Raw genomic sequence first — 17,335 nt, 5'->3', positions numbered from 1 at the left:
ATGTATAGAAATGCAACAGATTTCTGTATATTAATTTTATATCCTGCAATTTACTGAATTCATTTATCAATTCTAATAATTTTTTGGTGGAGCCTTTAGGGTTTTTTCTATATACTATCATGTCATCTGCAAATAGTGAGTTTTACTTTTTCCCTGCCACTTTGGTGCCTTTTTTTTTTCTTTTTCTTGTCTGATTGCTCTGACTAGGACTTCCAGGTCTATGTTGAGCAAAAGTGTTGAGTGTGGACATCCTTGTCTTGTTCCTGATCTTAGAGGAAAAGCTCTCACTTTTTTGTTGTTGAATATGCTGTTAGCTGTGGGTTTTTATATATGGCTTTTATTGTATTGACGTATGTATGTTCTCTCATCCTACTTTTTTTTTTTTAAATATTTTATTTATTTATTTGACAGAGAGAGACACAGAGAGAGAGGGAACACAAGCAGGGGGAGTAGGAGAGGGAGAAGCAGGCCTCCCGCTGAGCAGGGAGCCCGATGCGGGGCTCGATCCCAGGACCCCAAGATCATGACCTGAGCCGAAGGCAGACGCTCAACGACTGATCCACCCAGGCGCCCCTCTCTCATCCTACTTTGTTGGGAGTGTTTATTGTGAGTGGATGTTGTACTCTGTCAAGTGCTTTTTCTGCATCTGTTGAGATGATCATAAGGTTTTTATCCTTTCTCTTGATTATTTGATGTATCTCATTGATTTGTGAATATTGTAGCACCTTTGCATCCTTGGAATAAATCCTACTGATCACAGTGAGTGATTCTTTTAATGTAATAATGAATTTGGTTTGCTCATATTTTGTTGAGGATTTTTGCATCTGTGTTCATCAGGGATATTGCTCTGTAATTTTCTTTTATTGTAGTATCTTTGTCTGGTTTTGGTATCAAGGTAATGCTGGTGTCATAGAATGATAATGGAAGTTTTCCTTCCTATTTTTTGGAATACTTTGTGCAGGATAGGTGTATTAACTCTTTAAATGTTTGGTAGAATTCACCTGTGAAGCTGTCTGGTCCTAGACTTTTGTTTTTTGTAAGTTTTTTGATTACTAATTCAGTTTTATTGCGACTATAGTAATCATTCTGTTCAAATATTCTATTTCTTCCTGATTCAGTTTTGGAAGATTATATGTTTCTAGGAATTTAGCCATCTCTTCTAGGTTGTCCATTTTCCTGCTGCATAGTTTTTGGTAGTAGTCTCTTACAGTCCTTTGTGTTTTTGTGCTGTCAGTTGTTACTTCTCTTTCATTTCTGATTTTATTTATTTGAGCTCTCTTTTTTTCTTGATGAATCTGGCTAAAGATTTATCGATTTTATCTTTTTCAAGAACCAGCTCCTGGTTTCATTGATCTTTTTTTATTGTATTTTTAGTCTCTGTGTCATTTATTTTTCCTGTAATCTTTACTATTTCCTTCTTTCTACTAGTTTTGGGCCTTGTTTTTTCCTAGCTTCCTTAGGAGTAAGGTTAGGTTGTTTACCTGACATTTTTCTCATTTCTTCAGGAAGGCTTGTATTGCTATAAGCTTCCCTCTTAGAAGTGCTTTTACTGCATCCCAAAGATTTTGGACCAGCATATTTTCATTTTCATATGTCTCCATGTATTTTTTGATTTCCCGTTTGATTTCTTGGTTGACCCGTTTTTTAGTAGCATGTTGTTTAGCCTACATGTATTTGTGTTTTCCAGATTTTTTTCTTGTAATTCATTTGTAGTTTCATACTGTTTTTGTCGGAAAAGATGGTTGATGTGTTTTCAGTTTTCTTAAAATTATTGAGATTTGTTTTGTGGCCTTACATGATATCTTCTGGAGAATGTTCCGTGTGCACTTGAAAAGAATGTGTATTCTGTTGTTTTTGGATGGAATGGTCTGTTTATATCTGTTAGGTCCATCTGGTCTAATGTGCCGTTTAAAGCCATTCTTTCCTTTTCATTTTCTGTCTGAATGATCTATCTGTTGATATAAGTGGGGTGTTAAAGTCCGCTACTATTATTTCATTACTGTCTGTTTCTCCCTTTCTGTCTGTTAATAATTGTTTTATGTATTTTGGTGCACCTATGTTGGGCGCAAAGATGCGTACAATTGTTATATCCTCTTATTGCATTGTTTCCTTTATCATTATGTAGTGCCTCTCTTTGTCTTTTGCTCCAGTCTTTGTTTTAAAGTCTATTTTGTCTGATACAGGTATTGCTACTCTGGCTTTTGTACACAGTAAGCTTTTTCTTTTTTTTTTAATAGGCTGTGGAGCCCAACATGGGGCCTGAACCCACGGCCCGAGCTCAAGACCTGATCTGAGATCAGGAGTCAGGTGGTTAACCGACTGAGCCACCCAGGTGCCCCTGCTACCCTGGCTTTTTTTTTTTTCCTCACTTGATTTGTATGATAAATGCTTTCCCATCCCTTCACTTTCAGTCTACATGTGTCTTTAGTTCTAAAGTGACTCTCTTATAGACCATGTATAGATGGTTCCTGTTTTTTTAATTCATTGAGTGACCCTGTATCTTTTTTTTTTTTTAATTAAGTAGGCCCCACACCCAGTATGAGGCTTGAACTCATGACCCTGAAATCAAGAGTTGCATGCTGTACTGATAGCCAGCCAGGCAACCCTTAACCTCGTATCTTCTTATTGGAGCTTTAGTCCATTTACATTTAAAGTAATTATTGATAGGTATGTACTTATTTCTGCTTTCCTCTTTATATAAGGCTATTTTTTCACTGAGGCTTATGATCAAGTATTTTTCTTTTTTCATATTTTTGAGTGATAGATGAGTGACTTTGTGAGTTGGGTTATGGGGAGGGCCTCCCAGTCTTTAGTGAGCAGTTGTAATTCTATTGAGAAGGTATAGCAGGTGACAAAGAACTATATACCCTCTTTGCTGTTGGGCTTTGCAGTGAGGGTGTGGTGCTCATTTGGGGTGTGGAAATCTAAAAAAATCCTTTACTTTACCAGAGAATAAGACTTGGTATGGAGTCATTTAAATTTTAAGACCTGTGGCTCTTAAAGAGCCTGAAACCCATTAAATTTTAATGGCTAGTATAAATGGGGAGCTGTAGGGACCCCTGATGGTTTGGCAGAGATGCAGTTAAAGTTCCTCTTGCTAGCTTTCTGTGAAGACGAAACCTCAGAAAAGCTTTGCCCTAACCCTAACCCTAACCCTCTGCTGTTGCCGGCTCTCCCTTAGGTACTAGAAGTGACTTAGTGGGAAGGGGAACAAGGTGACTGATACAGTCAGGTGAACTTTCTATTAGTATTGATGGAACATCAACTTTATTCTCTGGAATTTCATGTAGTAAAGCGGTACAAACAGCTGCTTTCTCTTTCATGACCATTTATTTGCTGTATAACTTGTTCATGCTCTTTTCTTTAAACCTTTTATAGTTGAAATCTTACCTGTTGGGTCTTTAATTTTTTTAGGATAGTGTCTGCAGCCTTTTCTCAAGTTTTTCACCGTGAATTGTTGTGTGTCAAACTGGACAAGGTATCTTATTTGAAGCTTCATCATTTGAAAAATTGGAGGTAAGGAGTGTATATCTATATATATATGTCTTTATTTCTGTAGTTATTAGAACAACAGCCTTTTTTGAAATCTAATCTGTATTGCTGTTAACATGTTTGTTTATCTTATCCCCTCACTCCCATCCCTTTTGTGCATTGAATAGCAAGGATGAGAAAATAAAAGATGTCCAGGTAACCTCAGATGTCCAGGCCCTAATTCAGGACCCTAAGGAGGTCTTTGTAGATTTCATTGTTTTAATTGGAAACCTCACCAGCCAACGGAAGGGTAATTTAGCAGTTGATTTTGAATTAAAGGGGCAAATCCTACCCAGGTTCCAGACACCCAGTGGTTGTGGCTCGAGCTGGTAGAGCTTCAAAGACCTGCCCTCAGGAGTAACTGAGTGTGATGTGTGCATATGCTGATCTTCCAACTTCCTAGTTTTTGTTGTAATTTTTCTTACAGGTCCGTGTTCAACAACTAAGTTGTATAGATGATAAATCTAGTATTATAAACAAATACGGGTATAATTTTTTAAATGGTAGCATCATTCTTGCTTTGAGCCATTGATAGATCTGTTTCAAGAAAGACGGTATAATAATATCACCTTTGATTTCTATCTAGATAGTTTGTTTTTCCACCTTATACAAACGTTCCCACTCTTTTAAAACATCTGTTTCCTAGTATAATAACATGTGTGGGTGTGTGTTGTGAATTAAACACTGGACAAGATGTTATGAGGCCTGTTTTATAAACTTAGCTTTTTTAGCAAATTTTAAAATCCCTGTGGCCTTCAGTTACCTTCTTGTGTAAGACAAGGGGATTGTACTGAGGTTGGATTCAGGGTTTCTCAACCTTGGCACTATTGACATTTGGGGCCAGATAATTCTTTGGTGTCGGGCTGTCCTATGCCTGTAGGATGTTGAGCAGTGTCCTTGGCCTCTGCCTACCAAATGCCAGTAGCATCTCTCTCCACTATGACAACTAAAATTGTCTCCAGACATTTCCAAATGTGCCTTTTTGGGCAAAATCATCCCCAGTTGGGAGCCACTTGGTTACATGATGCGTAGAGTTCCTTCCAACTTTCTATTTCTATTGTTTTTATTTCAAAAAATCCTATTCTTTGCAACCTAGCTTAAATATCATCTCTTCGATGAAGCTTTCCTTCATGCTCTTTTTCCTTGTCTTATTTTAATTGTTTCTGTATCTGACAACTTATTATAAAACTTAATCCCACTCTACTCTAACTGTCATTGTGTTTCTTTGAGGGCATGGGTCTTCTCTACCTCTAAGCTGCGTGCTCAGATTTTGTTAAATGAATGAACAGTGGATTTGGGAGGATTATCAGGTTTGTCATTGTTAAATAAATGATTATAAATGATATTTTTGTTCATCTTTCTTACCTTGGAAATTCCCACAGTTTGTGATCTTGAATTTCTGGGTTTAGGAAACTGATTACTTAAAAAAATCTTTTTAGAAGGCAGGAACCTCCAGTAGTATGTGAGGGAGCCACACAAAACACATTGAGGCTGCATTTGAGAAAGATAAAGTCACACAAAAATTCATAACATAAAGAGATGTTTTGGCTTTTATATCCAGATGTTTCTCAACTCCATTTGGTTAATTAGAAAGCTGCCATCTATTCAGATAAAAGTAAAATGGAAAGGTAGTAAATATTCTTTCTTACATAACCTATAATACCTTGCTATATTGTAAGTCAGTATTTCTCATAGCAACCCACAGTAAAACAAAAAAATAAAAAACAAACAACACATTTAAATCATGATTTAATACATATCCACACCTCAAACAAGTTTTTTGAACCACTGTTGACCATTACTGTGTATAAAGCACTCTGATACTTTCTATGACATTTCCTTTTTTTCCTTAAATACTTGTCATCACCCAATAAATTTATTACACAATTCACTAATAGGCCACGACTTACCATTTGAAAAACACTGTTATAAGTAATCTCTTTAATAAAATGTGGATATGATCTGCTTCTAGCATGTGTTACCAGTCAGTTGTCCTGTCTTTCTTTTTAAATAATGCCATTTAAGAATTGACCTAATGAAGACCTTGGAGGGAGGGACGGCAGGCCAAGAGAGCGGCACCCGGGTCTGGTGCCGAGCCTGAGCCCGCCGGATGGGAGGCAGCCCACCCGCAGCCTCGACCTTGGCCCTGCCAGCATGGCTGGCTGGACCATATGGACTGAGACCCAGAGCTGGGGTAAGGATGACATCAAGAAAGTGATGGCAACCATTGAGAAGGTCTGGAGATGGGAGATGTCCTGGGTGACTGTGGGCGACACTTCCCTTCATATCTTCAAGTGGGTGCTAGTGGTGGATCCCCAGGAGGAAGAGTGACAGAGGGCAGGTGGGGGTGCAGAGAAATCCTCAGGCCTAGAGTGGCAGGGCAGGGGCACCAGTCCCCGGGCGCAGGGTGGCCCTCCTCATCCTGCTGGATCTCCCTGAGAACCATAATCAGTTTCCATTCGGGAGGCTCCCTGCAAAAGGGCACCGAGCCCAGCCCTGGGGGCATCTGCCAGCCCAGCTGCTCTGTCACTTGCCAGACCACCAGAAGGGGTCCCAGAGGATGCTTGGCCCCCGTGGCTGGGCTAAAGAGAGCAGTCCTGGGAGCATTACTGCAGGCAGCACTGATGAACCCCAGTGCTGACCAAGGAGGATTCTGTTCCAGAATTGCTGGAGGCTGAGGCCTTTGGAGTTTACCCTGTCTTTGAGCTAGTGCCGCCTGTCTCCAGGGCAGACCAGGGTGACACAGAGGACTCAGAGGGCACCCCTTCCCCCTACTCAAGCACATCTGCCCAAATGCCCCCGACCCCTGAGAAGCCGGCCTGTCTGTCCTGTTGCCTGAGGAGCCCCTTTGGCTTTTTACAAATAAACACCCTTTTGTTTAAAAAAAAAAAAAAAAAAAAGACCTTGAAACACCTTGATTCCCAATTAATGTAAAATCCTGTATTTTGTCATTTATACTAAGTATTTAGTGTGCACAAGGCACTGTTGGTTTTTTGTTCTCAAGATTTACAGTGATAATACCTAGAGGAGAATAAAAAGTTAAAAAACATTATTTCAGGTGTTCATAGTGGTAATAAACGCATGACTTTTTGGGCATTTAGGAAGGGGAGAAAGCTGTGGTGATTTAGGTCACTGGGAGAAAGTTAGCATGAATGTGGGGTGGATTTCGCATTGTCATATCAGAGATCTGAAAAAGCTATTACATGTGGTAGAAAACAGCATTCATGTAGGTGCCCAGGACTTTTGCTCATTTTTTGGGTAATGTTTAAGATAAAGTAATTGAGAAATTAAAAAGTAAGAAAAAATATGGTAAAGTGCTGAAAATATACAGATAAACAGGGTATGTTAACTCTCCTGTGGTTATAAAATGAGGTTCAGTCAGGAGATTAATTAGAGACTTGTATCTCTGGTCCCTCTGATATAAGGCATTATTTGCCCCCAAATGATAAAGTTAACATTGGATTATTAGGTTTACTGGGATGAAGGTATGGTAGTTCCCCCCCTTTATCCACAGGGAATACGTTTGAAGATACCCAGTGGATCAGATAGTACCAAACCCCATAATACTATGTTTTGTTTTGTTTTTAAGATTTTATTTATTTATTTGACAGAGACAGCGAGAGAGGGAACACAATCGGGGGAGCCAGAGAGGGAGAAGCAGACTGCCCGCTGAGCAGGGAGTCCAGCGCGAGGCTCGATCCCAGGACACCGGGATCATGACCTGAGCCGAAGGCACACGTTTAATGCCTGAGCCACCCAGGCGTCCCTACTCTGTTTTTTTCTGTATATAACCTGTGATAAAGTTTGTAAAGTAGGGACAGGAAGAGATTAATAGTCATAAAATAGAATATTTATGACCGTATACTGTAATGAAAGTTATGTGAATGTGGTGTCTCTCTTAAAATAGCTTATTTTGGGGCACCTGGGTGGCTCAGTTGGTTAAGCAACTGCCTTCAGCTCAGGTCGTGATCCTGGAGTCCCAGGATCGAGTCCCACATCAGGCTCCCTGCTTAGCAGGGAGTATGCTTCTCCCTCTGACCTCTCCCCTCTCGTGCTCTCTCTCATTCTCTCTCTCTCTCAAATAAATAAAATCTTGAAAAGAAATAGCTTATTTTAGGGGCACCTGGGTGGCTCAGTCGGTGAAGCGTCTGCCTTTGGCTCAGGTCATGGTCCTGGGGTGCTGGGATTGAGCCCCGCGTTGGGCTCCCTGCCCAGCCGGGAGCCTGCCTCTCCCTCACTTGTGCTCTCTCTCTCTCTGTCTGAAATAAATAAATAAAATATTTTTTTAAAAAAAGCTTATTGTACTGTACTCACCCTTCTTATGATGATGTGAGATAATAAAATGCCTGCCTGATCTACAGTGGGATGAATGGCGTAGGCACTGTGACATAGCGTTAGGCCACTGTTGACCTTCTGATGCTATGTTGGAAGGTGGATCCTCTGCTTCTGGACTGCAGTTGACCACGGGTATCTGAAACTGCAGGAGGTGAAACCACATGTAAGAGGGGACTATCGTAGTTTCTGAATGATGGGGAGAGAGAATGCTCATCTGTCAAAATAAGCCAGTAAGGTTACTGTTCTTTATATAAATTGCTCTTCATGGAACAGAAATGGGTTATATTATAGTCAGCATTTTTTTAAAAAGATACTTATTATTTTGGCCGTACAATTTAAAGTTTCCTACGTGCTTGCAGGGCCTGGGCTTCATCCTTTCTTCTATAAATAGATGGGGGCTCAGGATGCTACGTCACAACCAGGTGTGCTTCAAAAGCCTTAAGAAAACAAATGGTGGGTTATTTTTTTATTTTTCTGGACTGCTGCTCTCTTCTTGGGATAATGTAGAATTTAGTTACTGTAGAAAATACTTGTGACCTAAAAGAAAAGAAGATGATTCAGCTTGTGATGGTACTTGGGAAGGAACCACCTGCCCTAAAAGTGGTCTAGCCTCCTGTGTGCTGTTACCTATAAGCACCAGAAGTCTTGAGTTTTTGTCATGTTTCCATACTGAGTTAGGAAGTTAGCAAAAGGATAACTAATTCCTCATTTTGTCACTTTTCTAGACTACTGAAAAGAAGGTGCTTTTAGAGCTGGAGATGTGAATAAGACTCCTGTGCCAGAGATCATAAATCATCTTGAGGTAAATTTTTTAAAATTAAGTAGATTGTTTTGTACAGTTTTAATTTTACAGAAAAACTGGGAGGATAATACAGAGAGTTCCCATATGCCCAGTACCCAGTTTCTTCTATTATTAATAGATGACCTTGGCATGGTACGTTTGTTACAGTTAATTAACCAATATTGAAACACTGTTATTAACTAAAGTCCATAGTTCACTCCCTTTTCCTTTTTAACTAATGTATTTTTTCTGTTTTAGGATCCCACCGGGATGACGTTTAGTTGTCATGTCTCCTTAGGCTCCTCTTGCTGTGACAATTTCTCAGACTTTCATTGGTTTGATGACCTTGTCAGTTGTGAGGAGAACTGATCAGGTATTTTGTAGAATGTCCCTCAATCGGGATTTGTCTGATGTTTTTCTCATTGTTAGACTGGTGTCCTGGGTTTTGGGGAGGAAGACCACAGAGGTAAAGTGCCATTCTTACATTCTTGTCACATCACGTCAAGAGTACATACTGTCATCATGATTTATCACTGTTAATGTTGGCTTTGGTCACCCGGCTGAGAAGGTTTATGTCCGCTTTCTCCATTCTCCACTCTAATGTTACTTTTTTTTTTTTTTTAATTCTCTTTTGTACTGTGTTGTTTGGAATGAAGGCACTGTGTAGTCGCCACTTAAGGAGTCGGAAGTTATACTGCATCTCCTTTCGGGTGTTCTACATAAATTATTGGGAATTCTTCTGAATGGGAGATTGTCTCTTCTCCCCTATTTGCTTATTTATTTAGTCATTTCTTTGTATCATTAGAGGTTCATGGATAATTATTTTATACTTTGGGTCATATTCCTTTACTACTTTATTTTGTTGCTTAAATTTTTCTAGCCTTGGCCATTGATGAGCTGTTTTGGTTGGCCCATGTGTTACCTTAACATGCCCCCATTGTCATGGGGTGGGGTTCCTTTTGAGCACTTCCTTACTTTCGGGCATTGTAAGATACTCCAGACTTATCCTAGGATGTGTATCCCCTGTTTTAGTTCTAGAATCAGCCATTTCTCCTCAAAGCCCTGGTTCCTTTTATTAGAGAATGCTAATGTTATTAGAAATCAAGATCTGAGTACTAGGTAGGCTCACTGCTACTTTGGGGGGGGGGGGGTGTTTCTAGGCTCTGTTAGCTGAAATCCCACGTATACACATCCCACGTATCTGTATATTTATGCATGTCTATACATGTTTCTCTGTATCTGTTTTTATATATTTATATCAATATTAAGCTAAACAAGAGTTTTTACTGATGTCTTCAACCTAATCCATTACCACATGCATCATTCTAGCCTTCTCTCCTTGCTTGTTTGTAACCTGTCCCAAACAGTGAGAAACCTGGCTCTCATCATTCACCATCAATGTACTTAATTGTTCACTCCTGGTGTATATATATATATATATATATATATATAAAATATATAGATGTATATCAGTTTTGTTAACTTCTACCTCTATGGGAAACAGCTTTATCAACCAGAGTGCATTGCCTATGTATATTTCCTTTTGCCTTTACTTTAGTCTTACAAATGCCACTCATTTCCAAAATTATGTAGGTCAGCACCTTTCCCCCCCACCCTCTGGAATGACATTGTTTCATGCATTTGTAATACAGTTAGATTACATCATATGGTGTCTGTTCCTTCCTGGGATCCCCTGACCTACTAAATGATCTTAAATTTGCATACTTTAAGGCTCACTCTTGGGGCGCCTAGGTGGCTCAGTTGGTTAAGCGTCTGACTCTTGATTTTGGCTCAGGTCATGATCTCAGGGTCATGAGACTGAGCCCTGCATCAGGCTCCGGGCTGGGCATGGAGGCTTCTTAAGATTCTTTCTCTCCCTTTCCCTTGCTCCTCGCCTCCTCAAAAAGAAAAAGGGTTCACTCTTTGTATTATAAAGTTCTATGGGTTTTGACAAGTGCATGATGTCATGTATCTACTATTAGAGTATTATACAGAATAATTTCACCCCCTTAAAATTGCCTATGCTTCATCTATGAACCCTCCCCACAAACCCCTGGCAACCACTGATCTTTTTACTGTCTCTATAATTTTGCCTTTTCCAGAATGTTGTTGAGATATTTTTATAGTAGGAAACCTTTGATTTTTCTAACCTAGATACCGTTTTTTCCTACCACCAATCAGTATTCCTAAATGAACAAAATATTTCTAGTAAGAATCAAGGCCTTCCCATTTCTTTTTTCATATACCACTCTATAAGGGCATTTTGCTTTATTTTTTAATATCCTACTTCTTTGGGGCACGTGGGTAGTTCAGTCGATGGACGATGCGGCTCCTGATTTCGGGGTCATGAGTTTGAGCCCCATGTTGGGCGTAGAGCTGACTTAAAAACTAATAATTGGGGCACCTGGGTGGCTCAGTCAGTTGGGCATCTGGCTCTTAGTTTTGGCTCGGGTCATGATCTCCTAGGTTGTGGGATCAAGCCCCATGTCAGGCTCCCCACTGGGCTGGGAGTCTGCTTCAGGATTCTCTCCATCTGCTCCTCCCCACTGCTGGCTCGAGCTCCCTCCCCGCCCCCCTTCTCTCCAAAAAATAATTTTTTTAAAAAAATAAAGAGTAAAAAAACTAATACTCATATCCTGCTTTTTTGTTACCATACTCAGAATTGGGAGAAGATCCCAAGTACCTTTATTTTTATTTTTGTTGGGGAGGTCGTGGGAGGCAGCAGGAGTGGCACATATCATGGGTTCTGTAGAGGTGGCAGCTAGCAAGCAGATACTCACTGGGGAGGACGGGTGCTCATTTTAAATTTAAACTGAATATGGGGGCGCTTGGGTGGCTCAGTCGGTTAAGTGTCTGCCTTCAGCTCAGGTCATGATCCCAGGCGGGCTCCCTGCTCAGCCCGGAGCCTCCTCTCTCTGCCCCTTCCCCTGCTCGTGCGCTCGCTCGCGCTCTCTCTCTGTCTGAAATAAGTGAATAAAATCTTTTAAAAAAAACAAAGACAAAAAATAAACTGAATATGCTTCTATCTGTTTCTGGGGGACTATATTTAACATGAAGATGCTTTTGATTCTTTTAATATAAATATTGATCCGTAGTATATCTCCTTTGAGAATATAGTAGAATGTAAGATAGATGCAACGAATATGTGACTGTTTCAGAATGGTTTCCATTATAATCAAAATCCTATGGGACGATTGTCTTAGAAATCATTTGGAAGGCTCATTTAGGGGAAATAACAAGTATCATATTCCTATCCCTTGCTTGTTATTTAGTTGCACCTTTACATATGCATGAAAAATCTTGAAATTGGAACCCTTACCTGTACCAGTAAAAGATCATTAGTTATGCTCCACTACTGGCCACTTCTTGTTGCTGCTTACCTAAAAGAATTTACTATCTAGTACAAAAACCCTTTCTATTTTATAATCAGGTTTTGATTTAAACTGTCTTTAAGAGTTTTGACATCATCAGAGTCTTACGATGTAGCCAGAAGTATAGGAGAATAATGTTTGTTTCCTAGCTTTGCTGCTTGTTGACTCTGTGACTACAGGCAAATTATTTACCCTCTCTGAGCCTCACATTTCCTCATTTGTAGAATGTGGATGATATTATTTGCCTCTCCTGTGGGATAAGGGGGTTTAAATGAGACAAAGCACTTAGCCCGGTGCCTGGTACATACATATGGCTCAATAAATATCATCTAAAACCAAAACTTCCAAAGCAACAAGAATATGGGTGAAAATTCCAAAGGTTTATATGAGTATACATGTTTTTGTTCAATGGTTATTGGCTGGGCCAGACTAATCAGAAAAATGAATGATTCCTTTCCTTAAAAGTTCTCTCAAGGCCAGGCTAACTTTTCCTCAAACCTCAGCAGTGTTCACCTCACCAAACTTAAGATGCTAGCAGCGGCTGTCAGCCTGAGATACTGTTGTCTCTCTAGGGACCACCTGGGGGCGCTTCTGGCATTTTACAGGCCAGGATGCTAACCACCTTGTGACACATGGGGCAAGCTTGCATGATGAAGCATTATTGTACCCCAAATTACCGGATCAGTAGCCGACTGTGGAGACACACTAGACTAGACTGATACAGTACTGGCTTTAAACCTTTTATGGAACACATTGCAGGGGGCACAGACCCTGCTGGTACGCCAGTGGGTGAGGCAACCTCAGGCCTCTGTGTCTGGGACGGCCTAGGGAGTGTGGGCAGTAGGCAGGCTGGAAAGTACGTGTCCCTTCTACAGGGCGCAGCCGTGCCTCAGCTGTAGCCACTTGCCTGCTATTGCTGTAGCTTCTCATTTTTTCAGAGAGAAGTTGGGTATCCGGGTTGTTAGGTACAATTTCTCTATTTTAAAGTGTGGCTCCGGGCACCTGGCTGGCTCAGTCAGTGGAGCACGTGGCTCTTGATCTCCGGGTTGTGTGAGTTTGAGCCTCACTTTGGGTGTAGAGATGACTTAAAGAAATAAAGAATCTTCAAAAAAAAAAAAATGTGGCTCAGCTTTTTTCTTTAACACTATTGAGGTCAAACCAAGCAGATCAGTGGGCTGGATTTGGCCTATAGACCATTGGTTTGTAACCTCTGCTATAATTATTTTAGGAAGTGAGCTAAAATGTGGCAGAAGTAAACACTCAGGCCTATAACCGCACAACCCTGCATATTTGCTGATCTCAGAAAGTATTTGCTGTGGAAACAAAGCACTAGGTGTGAGGTCATTTTCTAGAGTGCGGAGAACGGCAGCATCAGAACAGAGCTTTGGGGGAGCTTTCTCTCTGTTTGGGAGGAGGAATTCTGTTGGAGAAATCCCAGTAGCTGCTTTCTGAGGATCAGAACCCACTGCGCCTTGTGGTGCTGGCACTCCTGAATGGGGGTGGGGGTAGCTGCACCCCTAGAAGAAGGCTCAGAGTGATTCCACCGCTGAGCCTAGCGTCTGGGCCCCCTACTCTCCATCCTGCCCTCAGAAATTGGGAGTTGCCCGCAAAGCTGACAGACCACAAAGGCTCCACCCTGTAGAACTTCTTGGTTTATGTGGCTTTAGAACCCTATGACGATCGTGGGGTTTATGCCTTTAGTATTTCTTATTTCTGATCTAGGGTTACCGCCTACACAGCTCCACAAGCCACAGCTGTGGCCATCTGTGCTTTAGTGGGGGTGTTTCAAGGGTGTCCCAGGAGTTAGGTCACAGCCCAGCCTAGCCAGCACAGTTCAGATACTGCTTGAGTCCTCTGGTTGGTTTCAGATCATCACTCATCACTTTAGAATTGTATAAAAAGAAGCAGCCTATTAAAAGGTTAAGAAACAAAGTCCATATCTATTAAGCATAGTTGTTGCATACATTGATAATATCTGGACAGGAATAGATGGTGTGTTTTGATGTGCATCACATCGAAATCTATAATATAAGATACTATAGGCCAATGTTTCATCTTAGTTGTATTCTGTGGGATTACATGCAAAAACGTAGTGTAGTACTTTATTTTAAAACTTTGTTTTTTAGGGAAACAGGCTCATCTTACTGGCTAGAATACTTTCTATTTGTAAACTATCTGTTTTAATCTCTCAGCAGAAAGGAAATTGCTTTTTTTAAAGAAGAATTTTAACATGTTTTTAATCATCAGGAAATTATTCAGAGTGTTATATATTGCGAAATACTTAATGATTATCCATGTCAGTTAGTGCTTATGAAAATGACTGTATAGGGCAGAGTGCTAACCACTGTTCAGATTACATACATAATCCTTTAAAGAGAAGACATTTTCATATTTGCTGTGAAAAGTAGGTCTGCTGTTAATCATCTTTTCAGGGGACGCCTGGGTGGCTCAGTTGGTTAAGCGTCTGCCTTCGGCTCAGGTCATAATCCCAGGGTCCTGGGATTGAGCCCCACGTCGGGCTCCCTGCTCAGCGGGGAGCCTGCTTCTCCCTCTCCCTCTGCTGCTCCCCTTGCTTGTGCTCTCTCTCTCTCTCTGTCAAATAAATAAATAAAATTTAAATAAATTTTAAAAAATCATCTTTTCAGATGGTAGCCATCTTTGTGGGTAAATTGTTGGCTTTGATTTTAAAGATGATTTTTAATATGTTTTTTTCAAAAGCAAGTATTTGTAACTCTTAAGGGCAATTTTTTTCCTTTTAGCTCTGCCTCTTATATGTCCTACAACAGCTTATTTATACAAGGGTTCTTTGCACCCCTCTCAGCCCTTCACTTCCCACCCCTGTAACCCCCTTTTTGGATGATAAGTTGATGGAGGTTTCTTGTCTTTTTTTCCCCAAAGAAAGGCGCTCATTCTCACCCTACTGGCAGTGTCCTTGATACCTACCAGTGACATAGTGGAAAGAACACAGCCTTTGGAGAAGGCAGGCTTGGATTTGAGTCGTGATTCTGCCATATGCCCATTCTGTGAGGTGGTTTTCTTATTTTTTTAAATTTTTTATTTTTTTAAAGATTTTTATTTATTTATTTGACAGAGAGAGACACGGCGAGAGCGGGAACACAAGCAGGGGAGTGGGAGAGGGAGAAGCAGACTCCCCGCCGAGCAGGGAGCCCGATGTGGGGCTCGATCCCAGGACCCTGGGATCATGAGCTGAAGGCAGACGCTTAACCGACTGAGCCACCCAGGCGCCTGGAAGTTGTTTTCTTATTTGTAAGCTAGAGATAATCACAGCTACCTTGGAGGGCACAGTTGTTCAGTAAATGGTATCTGATAGCAGTAGTGGTGAAATTAATGGTAACTTTGGCATTTGGTGGCTCCTGAGGTTTTAAAGGTGGACAGAGCTGGCGGAGAGCTAGCAGCTCCCAAGAGCTCAGAACTGGACAGAACCCAAGCTCTTGCTTGACGCCTGAAGCGTCTTTGTTTTTGTTTACCCTTGTCGCCTTTTCTTTTTCGTAAGGAGGCAGTTGTATTATCCTTATATTTTAAAGGCTTGAAATTAGGGTTGAGAAATGAATAAAACAGTTCTTTGGAGCCACTAGAGAAGCTTGAGTTAAGCTTTTGGGTGCTTCAGAAACTCTTTTTTGACGACAGTTAAATAGCTAGCAAGTGTTCTGAATATGGTTAGCCCCTCAAGTATTGAAGTATCATTTCCTAGTGGGAAAGTTGTCATCATTTCTGTAAATACAGGCAGATTTGATGACTAAGGTCATTCTTACCATTAAATTCAGTGAATTCCATTTTTCTTTTCTATTTCACCTAACAAATGTTCATTGAATACCTAGTCTGTGCCAGACCCTGTGCCTAATCAATTGTATACCCTCAAAGGAGATACTGAATTATAGAATCTAAGAGTTGTAGGTCTTAGCCTTTTAATTGAATGCAAATCCTAAAGCCTTAGAGCTACCTGCAGGTAGCTGCTGACTACTTGAAACGTGGCCAGTCTGAATTGTGATGTGCTGTTCGTATAAAATGCACACTGGATCTCAAGGACCTCGTTGGAGAGAAATATGTAAAATAGCTCATCCGTGATTTTTATATTGATCATATAGTTAAACAATACTATTTTTGATATATCAGATTAAATAAAATATATTGAAATTTCACCTTTGCTTTTTCCTTCAGGTGGCTACTAGAACATTTAAAGGGACTTGCATTATATTTTTATTAGACAGTGCTGTCTTAGACCTTCAGTGACTTGGCGGGGTTATTTATCTAGGACTCCTTTGGCTAGTGCAAATTATAGATCACCTTACTGTGAAAATGGCAGATGATGGTTGTTTTGATGAAAATGGTGGGTAATTCAAACAGGTTTAAAGATTTTATTTATTTGAGAGAGAGAACATGCAAGCTAGAGGGAGAGGGAGAGAGAATCTGAAGCAGACTACTCGCTGAGCGCAGAGTCTGACGCAGGTCCCTATCTCACGACCATGAGATCATGACCTGAGTTGAAACCCAGAGTTGGCCACTTAACCGACAGAGCCACCCAGGTGCCCTCGAACAGGTTTGAATTGACCCTAAGGACTAAAGTTAACACTAAGGACTTTGAAATAATGTACATTTTAAATTAAGCCTGGATTGTTAATCTGGTAGAAAAAAGCTAAAATTAGCTTTTCAGATATCAGGGATATTTTAAGAGTAGAAAACTGGAAAAACATACTCAAAGATTGAGTAGCTTAAATCTATTTTCCCTTTTTCCTAAGCATTCACAAATTGTTCTACAGAGGTGATCGCTGATCCCCCAGTATTTTATTGGGGGTGTGTATAGGAGGTGGGGGACAAGGTTCGTCTATATATAATTACTTTATTAGGTAGATTGGTTTGGTATAGTAAAAGTGACTCTTCATTATGTAATTAATTATTTAACAGACATTTGAGCAAGTATGAGCTCAGGCTCTGGAAATGCAGGGGTGAACAAAGCATAGCCCTTGAATAGAACTACAGCCTTTTTGTTTTTGTTTTGTTTTGTTTTGACTTTTTATTTGGAAATAATTCCAGAAGTACAGAGTTGCAAGAGTAAAAATTTTTACAAAGAGCACCTTATATCCTTGATCCATATTCGCCTATTAACATTTCCCCTGTTGGCTTTATTTGTTCCCTCTTTCTGTGCATGTACGTGTGTGTGTGTGTACAGGCACACGTGTACACGTACATGGTATATATTCTTTTCCTGAATCATTTTGAGAGTAAGTTGTCATACCGTTTACCCCTAAATATTTCACTGCCTTATTTCCTAAAACTAATGTAGTCTCACATAGAACCA

The 17,335-nt window shown here is 40.4% G+C and overlaps 1 protein-coding gene and 1 pseudogene across 6 annotated transcripts in view; both read left to right on the top strand.

The window, feature by feature from the left end:
• TAB3 (TGF-beta activated kinase 1 (MAP3K7) binding protein 3) overlaps positions 1-17,335 on the top strand; it is an 87,728-nt gene that overhangs the window by 27,906 nt on the left and 42,487 nt on the right. For all 6 annotated transcript variants that reach the window (XR_004302064.1, XM_032426465.1, XM_032426466.1 and 3 more), the window contains exons 2-4: positions 3,415-3,516; positions 8,592-8,668; positions 8,906-9,020. Coding sequence is in view for 1 of the 6 variants with exons in the window: in XM_032426465.1 (XP_032282356.1) it covers positions 8,988-9,020 (33 nt within the window). In the remaining 5 variants the exon portion in view is untranslated. The remainder of the gene's footprint in view (positions 1-3,414; positions 3,517-8,591; positions 8,669-8,905; positions 9,021-17,335) is intronic.
• Positions 3,538-6,341, top strand: LOC116645973 (annotated as a pseudogene).

The sequence above is a fragment of the Phoca vitulina genome, unplaced genomic scaffold, assembly GCF_004348235.1.
Source record: "Phoca vitulina isolate PV1807 unplaced genomic scaffold, GSC_HSeal_1.0 scaffold35, whole genome shotgun sequence".
Lineage (NCBI taxonomy): Eukaryota > Metazoa > Chordata > Mammalia > Carnivora > Phocidae > Phoca > Phoca vitulina.
This window is presented reverse-complemented; position numbering and strand designations above follow the sequence as displayed.